Source organism: Mesitornis unicolor, unplaced genomic scaffold, assembly GCF_000695765.1.
Source record: "Mesitornis unicolor isolate BGI_N332 unplaced genomic scaffold, ASM69576v1 scaffold3656, whole genome shotgun sequence".
Lineage (NCBI taxonomy): Eukaryota > Metazoa > Chordata > Aves > Mesitornithiformes > Mesitornithidae > Mesitornis > Mesitornis unicolor.
Genome location: NW_010191520.1, coordinates 33,473 through 52,063, shown reverse-complemented (window position 1 = coordinate 52,063; position 18,591 = coordinate 33,473). Strand labels below are relative to the sequence as shown.

Sequence of the window (18,591 nt, the reverse complement as noted above, 5' to 3'; positions counted from 1 at the left end):
CATTTTCCAGGCTAGTAAAGTTTAAAAATAAACACCTTCTGAAAATAAGTTATTTACTGCACACAATATTAAACGTTCTCTTCCATGATCTGTATCTTCTGCCTTAACTCTTTCTTATTCTTTCATGAAGCATTTAACAAATTTACACTTTTCCTCTTTGCTTCTTCCTCTGAACAAAGTAAAAAATCATTAAGCGACAAGCTTTGTGTTCTTTGTTTCTGAAGATTGTTGTAGCTTCATTTTTAAAACGGCCTTTGTCTTCAGCTTTTCTGTTCTTTCCATGGCACTTGTTCGGGTAAAACCCATCAACGAGAGGGTTGCATTTGAAAATGGAATTGTTATATTCCCCAAAGTAGATAACAATTTTACGGTGTACCTTTCTGATGTTTTTTACAATATAATTTTGTGGAGCAATTTTCTTATCATAAAGTCAGTACTAAGTAATAATAAAAATGCAAACACCCATATTTACAAGCTTCACTCTACCATGTGTTATACACTGCAGTAATTAAACATTAACTAGCAATATGAAAACACAGCAGCATGTGTTCTCCTTTCCTCAAAGGACTTAACAGAAGGGGGAAAAGTTTTTCCTTAAACACACTGAGTCTTCTTTATTAGGTTCTGCTTGTCCATTAGATCACTCTCCAAGGCTTTTATGGGGGAGACACACAGACCTCCATAACTTCAGATCAGTTCACATCATTCCAGATTTCAAAACATTTATGCAAACTTGGTAACATTATTAGAACTGTAAGACAGGAAGCCAAAAACTCATGAAATATTAACGATGCTTCCTTTTTAGCAAACAGCTTAAGTAGTAAGGAGTCTCTTGCCTTCTCAGCATTTAAAGGATTTTATACTTCCTGAACTCATAAAAGGAGAAAAAAAAGGGTACTTTTTTAAAGGTCATCCTTACTACACATTGTAGCTCCCATTAAAATTTGGATCATTATTCCTTTTAAAATTGAATGACTATGCTAATTATTATAAACATACTCATGCCATACTGTTTTGAAGAGAGTATTATGCTTAGGACATAATTAGGAAGTTTAAACAGTAATGTAGGAAAACCAATTTATTAACAAATACTTCAACTGTATCCATAAAAATGAAACTAAACGTGTTTTTGACACACCTTTTAACCTATATTTCTTTCCAGGTTTTAATGAGCAATGAACACCTATATCGAAGAGAATATTTCTCTATTGAAAGTATGGAGGTAAAACACCGTGCAAATATCCAGGAACAAACACAGAACTTGGGATTCAACCCAAACACTGCATTAGCTTTCGGCTGCTGGATATAACTATGATACACAAAGCAGATTTCTTTTTCTTTTGAATATAGAGTCAGCAGTTAATGGAAAATTAAATTAGAATAAAATTATACCTGTATTTAAATTTGTTTCCTAATATGTAGATCAGATTTACCTTTCCCTTCGTCCACTACAGAAAACGTAGGAGCTTTCTCTTCCATCTATAATATACAGGGAATACTGTATTCTCAGGAGTTTGACATTAAGTGGAAAGTCAGCTATCCATTTTTTTCAGCTGGAGAGTTTATTTCTGCTCCATTTTCCTGAAGTTACTCCTCCGTTCATTACCAATATTTTGGGGACTAGTATTAGTACTATTAATACTATATGAAGAGTGTGTGGTCTATGAGGACACAATTTTACCTAGCTTACACTTTACTTATGCACAAATGATATGATGAATTTATAGAAGCACTCCCATTAATTTATTTGAAATACCTGGAGAAAACCTCTGAGTGTTTTTAATCCACTAGGTACACTGTACACACAGCCACTTCTCAATGATAAAAATAATCAGCTTCATTACTTTAGAAACTTCCAAAATCATAGAATACAAACCGTCTCCTTTCTTGTATGGCCACCCAAAGAACAATTGACAACAAATATAAGCATGCATTGATTTTCAACTGTAAACTCAAAACCCTTTTACTTTGGGAATTTGTAAAAACTTCATTCACTGGAGACGTACCACCATCAGACAAAAATTCATTAACTACCAAAGGAACAGATTTTTCAAGAAAAGTGCAGGTCCCTAGTTGAGGTGAATGTGTGACCATCTCCATGCACAGGGAGGGGGTAGTATTGCTCTGAATGAGCTAAAACAATAAGTGGTATTTGAACTGCTGGTTGAAAGGTAGAGGCACTGGTAATCATTATTTCCCCTTGTTTGTTCAGGACCTTCCAACAAAACAAACAACCTTTTTGTGATTGGATTGACATGGTGTTAACAATGCATTTAATGTCCAAATCAGTATGAATACAGGTAAAGCTCCTGCTAATACCAGTACCAGGATGTTAAAGCCACCTATTTTCTAAGCAACTCTAAACAGCCACACATAAAAAAAAAAAATCCTCAAATCTTCCCTCCTTTAGCAAATAAAGCTAACATTCACTAGGCCACGTCATATAGCAACCGCGGGTACTGTATGAGCCATACAGCCATCTGTTAAACGCTCGCCTACTATACCTGCAATCTTTTCTGCAATCTTAGCTTCTGTAGCGCTCTCTTGCAGTTCTAAGTCCAGTTTTATTGTCTTCAGCTCCTTGTCCTTTTCAGACAGCTTATCTTGAAGCTAAATTGAACAAATGGACAGTAAGATTCTTATCTAGCTGAAACAGTCAACCAGCTCTTTTCACCACAATTAAATTTAAAATTTTAAATAATAGTTTCTTACTCCCAAAATACAAATGCTAAGCAATACAACAGAAGTTCAGTTAATTACATTTATTATTTTAAAGGACAAATGTTAAAAATATCTTTTTTATCATCTGCATTATCTTGCTCTGCAAGAGAAGCAGCAATGTGTGTGCCATTATTTTTACTTGGGATTCTCCAAGTATCAGCAGCTGTGGTCCTTCTTGCTCAGGAAGATCAGAATTACATGGAATTATAATGTAGGTGGTGTCTGCATGAATAGGCTATTTCCTACCAAGAGTACTGATATCATAGCCTCAATAGACTGTGGTTTAAAAGTATAATTTTTCAAGTGCATCATCCAATAAAAAACTGATATTCTTTCACATGTTGAAGCTTTTCTTGTAACTGGGAATTATCAGAATCACAGAACAGTAGAGGTTGGAAGGGACCTCTGAAGATCATCTAGTTCAACCCCCTTGCTAGAGCAGGGGCGTCCAGGCGGGTCTTGAACGTCTCCAGAGAAGGAGACTCCACAACCTCTCTGGGAAGCCTGGTCCAGTGCTCTGTCACCCTCACAGTAAAGAGGTTTTTCCTTATGTTTAAGTTGAACCTCCTGTGTTCCAGTTTGTGACCATTGCCCCTTGTCCTTTCAATGGGCACAACTGAGAAGAGTCTGGTCCCATCCTCCTGACACCTGTCCTTTAGATATTTATAAGAATTAATGAGATCCCTCCTCAGTCTCCTCCAGGCTAAACAGACCCAGCTCTCTCAGCCTTTCCTCATATGGGAGATGCTCCAGTCCCCACATCATCTTAATGGCTCTGTGCTGGGCTTTCTCCAGAAGTTTCTTGTCCTTGAACTGGAGAGCCCAGAATTGGACACAGTACTCCAGATGTGGCCTCACCAGGGCAGAGTAGAAGGGGAGGATAACTGCCTTTGACCCATTGGCCACACTCTTCTTAATGCACCCCAGGATGCCATTGGCTTTCTTGTCCATGAGGGCACTTTGCTGGCTCATGGTTAAGTTCTTTTCCACCAGGACTCCCAGATCCTATTCCCCTGAGCAGTGTTGCAGTGAGCTAGTTTTGCAGTGTGCTGTGCTGGTACAATGCACTGGATGACAGTTAACTGGGACTCAAGGATTTGTAAAGGGTTCTAAGTGGCAGAAATACATATTAAAGGAAAATAAGGGTACCACATGCAACAATGCAAGTAATTCCTCCCCTTGTTGCTTTATGTCCAGGAGATAAAAATCAGCATGTGGTACTTGACTCTCAAAGTCTTTCATTTCTGCTACATGACTAGAAAGAACCTGAGGTCCTTTTCCTGCTCAGTTCACTCATTCCCTGCAGTTTCCTGTTTTCACAGCCCTTTTCTCCAGCACATCAGCTCCTATCCTGTACTGATCCATGGGGTTGTTCTTCCCCAGATGCTGTACCCTACACTTGCTCTTGTTGAATTTCATTTAGTTTCTAATTCACAAAATCTTTTAGCTAAATTCACTAAACCTGTTCTTGGACAGATGTCTGAGCTTGCCACTGAATATTCAGACACTTCATGGAGACTATGGACTTTTCTGTGGTTTAGGCACATGGGACTGCTACTAACGCTTTAAGTACACAGTGTCAAAGTAGGATGGAATTTTCTTCCCCTCAACAAAGAGGCGGTGTCAGGGCATATTTACTATCTGGACCACATGTACAGAAGCATGAGCTCCAGATTCTATTAATAAAGTCCTGGCCTTGGTTTTGGTCCTCCTTGGTTTTCATGCCTGATGCAAGGGTAAGATGAAAGATTTATTTTTTTTTTAATTCCAGAGAAGCAGTTAAGCAGATACTGAGAATCCAAAATGACAAGAAAGCTATTGATTGGTGCACTAAAATAAATAACAAAATCAAATTAGGAACAGTTTAAAATGTATGTTTTATAAGACAACCATAAAAGAACAAATAACGTGATCTGAATGTCTCAATTGTACCTTTTTATTTTTGGCCCTCAGAGTGTCCAATTCTTTTAAAAGGAATGCAGTTTCTCTTTTTCCACCTAAATCTTCCTTCCATGAGGATGTAAATTCAGGGAGCATCCTGCTAGCCTTTCTTTCTACGGTGCTGTGTTTAAGAGGTGAAAAAAAGAAAGATAAATAATGCAAAACCAGTTTCTCCCCCATTCCATCCCCCCAAAAACAAAATACACAGAAAGAAATTATCAGAATTTGTTAACCGTTGCAAATGTACTAAATAGCCACTAAAATGGATGTCTTTTTATCACTTCTTAAATCTGTAATTCTGAAAAAAAATCTGTAAATCTGGAATAGTAAACAAATAGGCTACAGTGCTAAGGCATTAAACAGATAAATGGTCTATGAAGCCTGTAAACAGAAAACACTTAGGGGAAGCAAATATTAAAAACCTGTGCTTAAGATGGAGCGACAAAGTAATGAAACATTTGAGGATCAAATAGATGCTTAGGTTAAAAGAAAGCAAATTCATCAGTAGGATGGACAGCTCCACATGAAATGAAATTAAAATATCCAGAAGACAAGATCCAGGAGTCATCTTGACGAAATCTGTAAAATCATGGCATTGTTCTAAATACTGTAACTGACAACAGGAATCCCACACTGTACACTACTCAGAGTTTTAAGATAACTTTTTTAGCCACAGACAGAGAAAAATAAGATTCAATTGCCACAGAAATACTGTCTCAAGGTTAAGACTTTTAAAATACTCCTTGGCTGTCCGTTGATACAGATAATTCAGATCTCACTTGTAAGACAGCATCAAAATCAGTAGATAAATGGATTAGAAGGGTTACTGGCAAATATTTTTAACATTTGCTTCGCTTAAGCATTTTGTTTATAGGCTTCATAGCAAATGAGTCATAAGAAGTAGCCACAGAAAAGCTTCTGAACTCCTATTCCTACCGTATACATTCCTTTCATTATGTGTAATTCACATCCTAGAAAGTAAAGAAAAGCTATCTGTGGCTCCAAGGAGTCTTTCTCTGTGGTAGAAAGCTTGTACTCAGATACTGCTTTCTTTAGTTTCTTCCATTGGATTTATTTTCTTTATGGTTCTTTAAGAAGGCAGTTAAGATACAACCTCTGTAAGCAAACTATGGTGCAGCCTAAAGCACAACAAATGTAGACAGCAGGGAGATTCACATCAAAAAGGTACTTACTTAATGTAATATAGTGTAATAAAACAATAACATTTCCTGAGTCATTCTATATCAAGATATTTTCTCATCTTATATTCTAATTGCAATTTATTTGGGGAGGGACAAATGTGCAGTTTATATAGTATCTGCCACAATAAGGCTTTGGCCTATAGCTTTAGTAACCTACATGCAATATATTTGCAGATGAGATGGTTCAACATGCTAACTGCTGTGGGAGGTTAATCTCATCGTTCAAGACCAGCCTGACTGTCAGCACGAGTGGCACTGGTAAAGAGTAGGAGCAAAAATCTTTGGCTGACTCTGTGCTGGACTGTACTTAAGCACTCAGGATTATATTTGGCTTTTAGTGCTGGATGCATTGCCCTAACATCGTATCTCGGGCCCTAATGCAAAAGCAAACAAACAAACAAAAAACCACGCAACAAGTCAGATGGAAAAGTACTATGGATTGCTTTTGGCCCAATGGGTCACTCCTTAATCCTGCTAAAGATAACAAAACCAGGTGCAAAATCTGCCAGAGAGGTGAAGAATTAAGAGTTTATTTTTCAAAAGTATGTCATAGGCCTCTGCAGCCTTGATCCCATTTTCAAAAGCAATTCTGTCACTCTCAGTTAAGATCTGGGCTTCAGAATGCCTAAGTTGCTCAAAACTGGTAGCATGGTCCCTAGTCAAGCTTCATGTATTATGTCACATATAGCATGAGTGTATATTTTTCTTAAGACTGCAGTAGAGGGCCATAGCTCAGTATGGAAATTAAATGACAATAAATGATCAAAATTAATGACAGAATAAAATCTTCAAAGTTTGCATTACACTTTTCAGCCATATTCGCCCTTCTCCAGATCCCTGTCACAAGCTGCTTACAAGGAATTATATAGCTCCTCATCTTTGATCTTCCAACTTCATCTGGACTTCACTCAGCTTTGTTCCTGCTTCCTAGTTACTTTATTTCTGCTTCCTACTCATTTCCAGTCTGTTTCATTCCTGCTTCCTACTCACTCATCATACTTAGGGTACACTGTGCTTGTTGTATAAAGCCACAGAAACTACTTGACTTTTAGATCATATTTTCTAATTCTCTTCAATATGCATTTTTAAATTATCTGGAGAGATCATAATCATTGAAATACCCACAGTGTGTCACGTAAGTCATTGTCATGATTGTATTTTCCATCAGTGCTAGAGAACACAGTGGTGAAATGGTGTATCCCAAAAGGAAAGAAGGGTAGATACAGTGAGTCTAAATAAAAAGCTGACTTACTGATTCTCAGTTGGGAAGCAAACTTAGAATCATAGAATGGTCTTTATCCAAAAATCTGTATGAATATTGTCTGTAATGTAAATTTATAAAAACTATATATAGGGATACTTGTTTTTACCTTGATTCTTCAGGACTGGAATTACAGTCATTTTGGGCTCCTCTTCTTTGACTGGTTACTGGCCAATCTGAAAGGTTCAGTGCTTCAGCTTCTGCCTGGATGAAAAATTCTGGGGCTTTCTGAGAATTCTGGTGAAACTGAAACTCAACACGAAAGTCGTCTTTTTTCTGTTCCAGGATGTGTGTTTCTAATTGGAAATAGAAATGAACTTATTTTTCCATTTGGAGAAAGAAGCACAAACTTGAGATTTCTCATTCAAAAATGGCTTGCTATATTCTTATTTGTAGCAGAAAGGAGAAAGTACTCTAGTCTCAGACTCACAGCTTACTCATCCCACTAAGGAATGAAAACTGTGTTATCTAGAGCACAGATGTAGAAGTTAAAATGGATTTACTGGATTTTTCTCAAGAAAACCTGAAAAACTCATTGGCATTTCTTAATTCCACTTCCCCTTAAATGACTGCTTAAAATAATGCTGACCCTAGGAAACTATCTACCTATCTTTTTTAAAAATCAGCTCTACCTTAGTGAGACATAATGAATTTCTGCTGTAGACAGGTAAATTTGCAGGTTCTGAACTAGACTCTTATACTGAGGTCTGTTTCATGTCCATTTTGGCTACAAAAGGCATATCAGCGAGCTGTAATTAGCAACAACAAATTTAAGGTCCCATTACTCACTCCTGGGGAGTGTAAGATACAGGCTCATATAACTAAAGAACTTGAAGAATGCAAAGCACAAATTGTGCCAGAGGGAAAAATTATCTGATTAAAATGTTGAGTGTGATAGCTCTCTTAAGCTGGGTTACTACATATTTTTAGGACATATTTTCTGATATCAAAGTATTTAAGTGAAAGAAAGATCTACATACCATGAATGTTCTTTCATAAAGTAAGAACATGTAAGTTTTGATTATAGACCGATACTAAAAATGAGGAGTATGAAGCCTAAAAAACTGCAAATGGAAAAAAGTGCATATATTCTTCATCCTTTCATTTAGACTGGTAGAGAACAAACACTGCAGCTTTTGCTTATTTAATAAAGTTAGCATTTCCATTTTTGATAAATTATATGATATACATTTTTTGATCCAACTTACTACTTCCTCCTCAAAAATAGTAAGAAATTTTCTATACAGTTGCAATCATCTACAAATAGTGCAAAAATACACATCAATCAGTGTCAAGGTGCCATCCTGCATGTAAGATACAAAAGTACAGATTCCAAATAAAAAACACTGAAGACTATCTCTAAAATCTGTTGCAATAGATTCCTCTTTCCTTGAAGAAGGAAAGACACAACAAATGCCATAGGAAACATCCCGAGGGCACAGAGAGATGACTCGTGGATTGGCTGGAGTCAGTTTAACAAGCTCCCATACAAAGCTATGTGTTACTACCTTGAGGAAAAAGTTATTGCATCCACTGCTCATCTGCAGCATCTATTCCTATCTACTTCTGCACAAATTGACCTGAATCCACACTCACCATTCCTCTGAACTATAAGCACTGAATTTTGCACTAGAGGAATAACAGTCAACAGCATATCAGAATCCTGGTTTCTGAGCAGTAATAAACACGTGGAGACTGTAACTTGCTAAAACATTTGTTAACAAGTATAACCTAACACTAATTTCAGGACTGTGATTGAAGTATGTTCCTCAGATCATTTCACAGCTAATACAGAAATTGAACACAGCTCACAGCCATCTGGATTCTTTGAGAAAATGTACGCTGTTGTTCACTGGCTTGAAATCCTGCAGGTTTTTGAGCATGGATTCCTTTTAAGTGCCGCTACATTTTAAAACTGGTTTCAACCTCTTGTGGCTTCGTACACCACCTCACTGTTTACTTATTTAAGCCATATTTCTCTTCTCTATTGCGACGTTACGGGACACAGAGTCCAAAGCCTTACCAAAGTCAAGGAAAACAACATCATTCTTGATCCATGGTCGATTTCCTGCTTGTCAGGATAGACAACCTTTGAGCATGGATGAAGTGATCCTTGAATATCAACCTGCTCTCTTGGATCCCTCTTCTCTCCAGTACTGCATCCTGTGTATCTTCCAAGCAGACTTCTGACAAGGCCAAAATCTATTCTTATAAAGTCCACAACTGATGTCCTGCTTTCTGTCCTGCTCCCTCCTCTCAAGATCCTGAACTGCACCACCTTATTGTATCTACAGCCAAAGCTGCCACCGATTTTGACATCTACAACCAGTTTTTCCTTGTTTGTAAGTCAAATCAGGTCCAGCAGAGCACATCTCCTTGATGGCACCTCAAACATTTGTGTCAGAAAGTTGTGATCAACAGACTCCAGAAATCCCCTAGATCACTTGTACCCTGCTGTTGTCCTTCCAGCAGATTATCAGCATCGTTGTAGTCTCCCATGAGGACCAGGATCTGTGAACACGAGGCTTCTTCCAGTTGTCTGACAAAGGACTCATCTACTTCACCCAATTCTCCTCCATACCCTTTCCCTTTTACTGGCAGGAGCAAGGATAACACCACCTGGGTCCCCCATACCCTTGACTGTCATCCTCAGAGCCATATAGTCACATGTAATACTTCCTAAGTCACCCCAACAGTACCCCTGGTGCCTACATGGAAGAGCAGCAGGGGTAACAGATGGTCAGAAGAGCCTCAGCAGCCTCTCTGTAACATCTTGAATATGAGCTCCCAACAAGCAGCAAAGCTCTCTGGATGACAGGTCAAGTCAGCAGACAGATTTCTTTAAAAATAACCCAAAAACCAGAATGAAGTAAACTTGTCTGTATGATGAGGTAAACATCTGGCATTAGCAGCTCAACTTCAGGCTAAATCCTTGGTCCATGTCAAGGCACAGATTTTTATACCTTCAACTGTAACTTACAGCAGCTGGACAAAAAAGAATTTAGAATGGAACTAGGCCTGTGTTAGCATTTATTAGTGTCAATGCTGCTGCTTTAAGCAACTTACATTTGCAGCACACCTTTTCATTCAGATTCAATTCTCTCACGCACACAGGTAAGACTAAGCAGCATCACAGCAAGGCTGACAGTGACATTCCTGGAAAAGTCAGGCAAAACCGAGGATCTGTTTTTTTCCCCTACTGGCTTTGTAAGAGAAGATGATAGCAGCCACTTCTGCTCAGAACTGAAAGCACTCTCTCCAAAGGCATTAGGGTTAGAGGTTTTTACTTGTTTAATAAAGCTCTAATGCATTTTTTTTGATCAACATGCTAAATTTGTCAGTAGAATGTTTTGGAGAAGATGTTTTGAACACTGTCAGATCAACAGGCATATGATTTTTTTTACGTTTAGAACCACTTTATTCTCTATATAGCCCATCACCCCCACCTCAAGTAATTTAGGTCTTGGTAGATGGTTGCTTCCTGTCTTGCTGTTAAACTAAGTAGCAATATTAATCAATGCACTTCAGTGCTTTTCCTCATGCCTCCTGTAAATTGTATTGTGCACTAATTACCAATGCTGCAGAGACACACTGGGGAGTAAGTAGCATTTGCAATAATCAGGCTGCACAAGGAACATCAGAGAAAGGGTAAAACAGCCTTGCAAGCTTTGCAAAAAAATGCTGTAGTTTTCATGAAGTGGTACTGTCACCACTGATTCTGGTTCTTGGGTATACTAAACAAGTTACTGTCCATATAAAATAGAACAAGTTCAGTAGCACAGATTAATATTTCACTACCGGGAGAAGCTGAACAGCTGATTTTCTGTACGTATTTATCTTGAATGAATAGCTCATTCACATTGAGGGAAAGAAAGGCAAATGTTAGGTAGAAGGAATATAAAGACACTAGAATTAAAGCTGGGAATTGATTGCAAGGGACGTAAGGGGAAGATAATGCTGTCATGGCTTGAAATAGTAAAGGCAGAACAGAATTCAATATTGTTAAGCTGGGAGTGGTTAAAAAGTCAAGTAAAACCATTAAACCCATCACATTTTGCAGGCAGCCACTATTTCTCATAGCTTCTTCTTAGAAGTGAGGGATTGGTACTGAGATCGGAGAAAGCACAGCATTAAAGAATTTTATACCAACACTGATAATACGGAAGGAAGTGTTGAAGATGTAACTGCACAGAAGGCGCAGATTCACCTGGAAGGCTAAGGAGGCAGTAGCATCCCTTGGGCACCACTCAGCATATTCAGCAGTCCTGTCACCCTGCAGAAGCTGGGTGGGCATCTCCTTCCCTCTGCTTGCAGTCTTTCAGCAGCCCACATGCCAAACCATGCTGATCAGCTCAGAGGTTTGCAGGGGATCTCCGAGGAATAACAATAAAGGAGAACAAACAAAAACCAATGAAACACCACACAGCACTGCAAAATACACAACTGGCTACAGATCTGCCTGCAGATGATTATGGGGACATTAGAAGCCCTTGTTGGTTCTCCAAACCAGCTTTAAGTGTAAAAGTACTTACCACTTGCTACCTACACCTTCCTAGTGTTTGTTTTAAGCTGGTCTGTAGCACAAAGCATGTCCTCATCTGCCTGCAAAAGACTGCTGACTGCAAACTTAGCTTACTCTTCTACGTGACACTGTCAGATGAAAAACACCCTTAAAAATGCAGAACAAAACACTGAACTACATTTGAGGAACTAACTGCAACCTCAATTATTAAAAGGCACCAAAAAATCAGTGATTGACAAAATCTAATTTACTGTTAATCATGGTTGGTTTTTTCTCAGTCTAAACAACAATGCAATTTCAATTTCCACATTGGGCTTTTTTTCACATTTGTATAATACAAAAAACTTAAAATTCCTAACACCAAGAGGCAATATTCAGTATCCAATAAATCTATGAAAGCAAAGAGCCACTATACCAATACCAAACAAATCTATTCTCACTGTAATTAAAGAACACACTTACTACAGTTTAAAAATACTTGCTCTTGCCCCTACCTGCAAACCACAAATCTACCTCAACCTGCTGCAATAACTAAGTGTGTAAGAGCATTACTTGAGAACCTCACCTTTTTATTTTCACTCTTCTAATTGCCATTCTTTATTATTTATTTTTTATGTTAATAATACTACAAACATTTCTGAAAAGATATTTGTTGGACGTGCATGTATGACAACACACACACACACCTGCAAGTGTTCTAACAAGCTGTTAGGACAAGACAGTTGCTGGATTAATAGAAAGCAATTTCTGATAGCTTCAAGTGAAAAATGGATTATGGAGTTGCATTAAGTTCATAACATCTAATGCCACTGGACTTGAAGTCTTAGATATATATTTAATAAATAAATAGAAATTAAATATTATGCAAATGAAATTAGTGCTATGGCCGAATATTCCTTCATGAGCTGAAAATGATGAGTCAGCCTTTTTGTCAAAGACAAACATCCATTCACTTGGCTGTATAACTACTGGAACTTCTACCAAACAGAATGACTGTGAGAGATTCAGATTGCTCAACAGTTCACTCCTTACTGAATGATTAAAAGGCTGAAAATGAGTGGGAACCCAAAATTGAAGGATTTTATAGGCATAAATATGCAAAGAAAGAAAATGAGGGTGGTGGGGAAAATCTGATCCTATTGCCTGGCATAAGCAGAAAGAAAAAAATTGGTTTAGGTTTGATGCATTTTCAGAATGCCTGTTATTTCCTTTTTCATTTGTTGACACAGATGCAACAGACATGATTTACATGCATATCTCAAAGGATGTTCATTATTTTCGACTTTTTCCTCACTATCTTATCTTTCCCGCAATCTGCAAACACGTTTTCACAGTTAATCCCCAAAAACGATGTTGTACTTAATTTTAAAGGAGAAAATAGTATCTGTTTCTGAAAAACAATTACAAAAGCTCAGTACAAAAAGTACAAGGTCAATATACGTTTTCCCCAAAACAGACATGAAAAAGTGCAGCTTCACTCATCTTTGGACTTACTACAGATTTACTTACATTACCAATTATTTAGGCCCCTTCAGTGCAGTGCATTATACTGAGAACGAATAACCTGCAATTAACAGCAAATGGTTGTCCCTTCACGACACACTTTTTCTAACAATTAAAGAAAACTGGCCAAACTTTAAGATGATTATTCAGTAGGACTCCAAGATCTCACTAAATCACTTCTGTAGTACAGCAGAATAGCAGTCACAGGAACCTGGTAATAAGTGAAGACTGAGCACAGAGTAGTTTTGTAATACAAAGCTAATTCTTTTTATTTCTAAGTACTCTGTCCAGCCAAAATGCTGCATCTAATGAGCCAAGCCCCTGGCAGTAACGAAGAGGAAATCAGCACATAGATGCAATGTACGTTTGATGTCCCAACAACACCTAACAGTGGGTCCTGCTGAGAGCACCATGGGCCAACCCAGAAGAATTAGAACTATCAACTTACTTTGAAGGAAGTCTTACTGAGAAAGGTCTCAGATTTTACACTGAGATAGGATATCTGCTCTTATTTTAAGAAACAAATGACAGGCGATCACTGAGATAAGCCTTGAAAACAACGTTTTCTGTAAACTCACAGATATTTTATAAGGGATGCATAAGCTCTGTGGTAGTCATATTAAAGCCATGAAGATTGAGGCACACAGTAAAGAAGTAACTGGATCAAGGTTATTCAGCAAGTCATGGCAGAAGTAAAACTGCACAAGTCTAAGGCGCTATATCCATGCTATACCTTGGAGTCTGCGCTACCTTACTGATGGCCCTTCCTTCTCCTGTCTCCTCTTCAGAGACATCAAATTCTTTTATCTTCTGTCAGAGATGTTTTAGCAACTCATTTCAATTGGATTTAAAAAAAATACCATTTTTCTTTATGAATGATAAAATAACATTTACAAAATCAAAATATTAAGAGAAATTTCAAATAACTAGATTGGTATCCTTCCACACTAATTTAACTTAATTTCACTTTATGACGAAAATGTTCACTCACATGACAGACTACAGTACTTCTATATTAGAAGACAGACATGTAGTGTACAGTACATACAAACATCCTGTAATTTCAACAGCAGGCAGAAAAAATAATTATATATTTTACATTGACTTTTGTTCTGATACAGAAAACTTCCAAACAATTAAAACTGACTTAGAAGTCAGGTGAACAGAACAATACAGTTCAAATGCTTGATCTCTGGCTACAGCTAAGCTTTTAAGTTGTCCAGAATCATGACCAGAGAGAACAACGTATTCTTATTGGAACTTCATTGAGAAAGTTCTATGCAAATAAAGTAAGAATAAGCTAAGTTATGTTTTGCATTAATGTCCTAGTTTGCACTACATCACATAACACATACACACAAAAAGAGAGGTTGAAAATATTTTGTCTCCTAAAATACAGACAAAACTCAGAAGTTTAGTGGTTCAGTTTTTTATTCCTTAAAGGAATTTAAAGAGAACAGTGAATTCATTCTGTGTTAGCAATTTAAGCGGGGGGACATCTGTGTTACTTTGAATGCTTCTTTATTCACCTGTACTTGTGTGGAACCCTGGCAACACCCTTCATAAAGAAATAAATTGAGGAGATTAAGAACAGTTGGAGTTATTCTGGCAAAGGCAATTTTTTACAATTCTCCGAGGATTCTGATTATTTTAGTAATGATGTTTCCCTTGCCTGTCTCTCTCAGTAAGTCTTTCGCCTTCCTATGTTGCATCTAAACAGCAATTGTGTACAAACTGGTGAATATTTATAATAGAAAAATGCCTCAAATTCTTTAAAATATGCAGCCAATCATTATTTTGGTATTCACTGCAGTTAATCATTATGCATTTATTAGCGTGTAAATATCAGACATTTCCTCTGGCGTTCCACTTTCCCTTTGCAATTCATTAACATATTGTTATTTTAAAATATTAGTCTCTGAGAAGACACCAGATTTTTATTGGATTGGTCTCAGACTTGAAAAAGCATTTTTATATTCCGAATGCATCAAAACAGCAGAATCTCTAGGCAGATACTAAGTGGGATTCACTGAAACACAATGTTAGTTCTAATGGATGGATGATTGTGTTTGGTCTTTTGAAACTTTGAAGTATAGGTAAGTCTTGATCACACAAATTAATAAATCCTAAAGCTGGAGTTAACAATAACCATTACACCCAAATTCTGCAGCTTAGCCCAGCCAATTTTTCAAAAGGTCAGGTTGTGAACTGGAGAAGATCAGGGAGGTCCACCGCATAGCTTTGTTGCCAGGCATCTCTCGTCTGGATTGTTGCAGGCATTTATTAGTATTCGTCAGCAGACTCAACAAAGCAAACAAGAAATTCAAGCACGAATAATAAAATGAAATGCTGCTATATAACCCTTTGTCATTCAGCAAATATGGGACTTTTTAGCTACATTGTTCCTAAACCTGGGTTACTACTTTAATTTTTCTCCACAGTGCTCACTGAATGAGTATGCATGTGTGTTAAATGCAGAGCTCCCTTAACAACTGCAGGACTGCCATTTAATCTGTTGGTAGATGGACCATTTCCTGTGGGAACTCTAGCTATGATTTCCAGATCCACCAAATAAATCTCAGATTAAGATTCCAAATGAAACCTGCCTTTGGCAGATAAAAAATGTCAAGATGGATATAAACAGTAAAATTATAAATTATCTAGGTGTTGCACGATGACTTGATGTGCGTTTTTTGTTTACACTTTCCCCGATATCACAACTATACAAGGCATTCATCAAATGTCACACTTTCATAATATTGGAGGCATCATTAAAACTGTTTGGCTAAGGACCTTGAAGTGTTTAAGCAGTAGCTCAAAAGTATATTTGTGCAAAGTAGAAGAATAAATTTACATATCAGCAGCAGCTCATAAGGGATGGGTAAATATTCTGTTTATCTCTCATTGTAATTCAGGTTAGTTTAAATACAGGGTTTCAGGATATCATTACAGCCTATATGGAGTTATTACATAATTTCCAAACATAGTGTCTGCTAGAGTTTTACTAAACATGCTGTGTTTATGTTTTCTAAACCAGCTAAAAACAAAGTAAACCCTCTCATCCCATTTTTCTTCTGCCATTGTCATAGCAGGCAATTGCTTTTCGTATATAACCCCTTCCATTATCTAAATCTTAATGATCCAGAACTCCCTTTTATCTAGGCAGGGTCATGTTTCCTGATGCCCATTAATTATAGTGAAAATTCTCTTATCCAAATGTACTCAACCTCCCCTACCGCAAACAAACAACTAAAGCTTTGCTGAATAAAAGTTCTAAACAAAATCCCAGAAAACTACAGCTTTAGAAGTGACAAAAAATAGTGTAATTTTAACTATCCGACATAAAAGAAAGGTCACTTTGCATAAGTGCCAGTAAGACACCTTGCCCACACATCCTTTTACCCTTTGAGTAAACAGTCTACTAAAGATGCAGGTGAACTCTCAGATAAGAGTCTCCAATGCACTCCCTGGAGAACCTTTTTTTAATATTTTTTTTTTATGTCTTTGCTCTGAACTTAAGCTTCATTCTCGTTGTTAATAAAACAGAAACAGTGAAGGTTTCCAAAGAAGAAAACAACCAAATTCCTCTTGCACTTGTGCTAGGTCTTCTAAAGCTCCTTCTGAAGCACTACATGAAAATTACTGTGGTAACGTGGTAAATGTGCTCTCCCTGAAGCACATTTCATGGCATTCTGAAATTAGCTGCACTCATACTTTAAACACTTAAGTGATTCAACGTACAGTACTTCAAAGTGTGCATTCTCCCCATTTTTAGTGCTTGCAGTAGTTGGTGCAGATAAGGCACTACACATTTTCAGCGTACTGTAAAGGATCTAACAAAATCACATTCACAGCACTCCAACGAGTCAGGCAGATACTGGATATTTAATTGTGCTTCTGTTGAGGAGTCTTTCTGCATGCAGCCTGGCCAGAAATGCTCTGTATTTAACCATTCACAATGTACAAGGAAAGAAACAGGATGGAAAAAGGAGGCATGAGAATCCATACACATGATTGGGTGACTATATTTACAGGAAAGACCAGAGAGTGTCTAATGATTTTTCAGTTATCGTTAGCTCCTTTTTATCTTCTAAGTCATGGCACACTATTCCCTCTTTTTCAATGCAAGATGTTTTCTTCATCTTTCATACTTAGTGTTGCTCAACAGTTATTGCCACTTGTGCTGTTTGACTCATGCAAGATCGTCCTCTCAACCTCTCTTCCACCTCCTACAGAGTGCAGAGAAACCTGCAACTACCCTTGCCACTTTGCCAGGGGAATCTCTGACATCTGGCACAGAGCGAGTTCGATGCTGAAAGCACAGCACACATGGAAGACACTCATCAACTGAGCCCTGCATGCGAAGAGGGCTCTGCCTCTGCACATCTATCACCTAGTTTCTTCTGTGTACACACCCAGGCAACATCCAGGTCTTCTTTCCTTCCTAGGTAAACAGCATTCCTTATTGCTAAAAGAGGGAAGCAGGGGAAGAACAGGCTCACAGTATCTCCTGTTGAGGCATGCAAAAGAAGAAACAGACTTCAATAATACAAGTATGGTTTATTCTGCCTCTACTATGGCCTTGGAAGTAGGGCTTCAGATTCACTTGGAGTGTTTACAGCTGTAATGGGTGTATTCTGAAGAAAGGGGAAGCAGCACATTTACAATTAGTTGCTTTTTGACCTAACTAGAGCATCAGATGAAAAATCTTTACAACACCGCATCACTCTCAAAGCTTTCTTTATCCTTTCATCTTTGTGTGTGAGTGTGTGTTAGTGCATGTGTGTGTTAAAGTCTCACAATAATTATTCCATACAAAAAGTCCTTGAAGTTACTATTGCGACACCAATCCCACAAAAAAGTACATTAAAATCATTACACAGCTAGAAATAAAACCCTTACTATTTCTAATAGGATAGTCTACAAACACCTGGTGAGGAACAGGAGTTTCATTTCTAGGAAGTTAGCAAAAACGATGATTCATTTTACTTAACCTATGCATGTGACTGTATGTTGCCTCAATTACCAGGAATGCAAAAGGGATGGCAGACAGTTAATGGAATTTATAAATGGGAGTAAATAAATGCAAAAATATTTCTAAAGAGGATTTCCTTCCTGAATATTACTCATTACACAGCAAAAGAACTAAAAATATTGTTGTAAGCAATAAACTGGCACATCCATGTCATGACCATGAAAATACATGGAAAGCTATGGTCGCTATGGTCAGATTCTTAATAGTGAGCACCATGGATTCATGCAAGACCAATGCATGCATAAACACACAATGCAATTAAGACAATTGTCTGTGCATAAGCTTATGACATGCATACGTGTCTGAGCAGCTATACATACATAACTTGCTTATTAGGTTTGCATATGTTTTCCTCTTCTATTTTTCCTGAAGGAAACAGGACTGGAAAACAACAGCTCACCAGAGA

At 37.6% G+C, this 18,591-nt stretch overlaps 1 protein-coding gene across 1 annotated transcript in view; it reads right to left on the bottom strand.

Annotated features, from left to right (window-relative positions):
• Positions 1–18,591, bottom strand: part of MIPOL1 (mirror-image polydactyly 1) — a 156,328-nt gene that overhangs the window by 132,912 nt on the left and 4,825 nt on the right. Inside the window, exons 3-5 of the mRNA XM_010186745.1 lie at positions 7,235–7,421; positions 4,654–4,783; positions 2,505–2,610 (exon numbers count right to left, since the gene is read on the bottom strand). Coding sequence (XP_010185047.1) covers positions 2,505–2,610; positions 4,654–4,783; positions 7,235–7,421 — 423 coding nt within the window. The remainder of the gene's footprint in view (positions 1–2,504; positions 2,611–4,653; positions 4,784–7,234; positions 7,422–18,591) is intronic.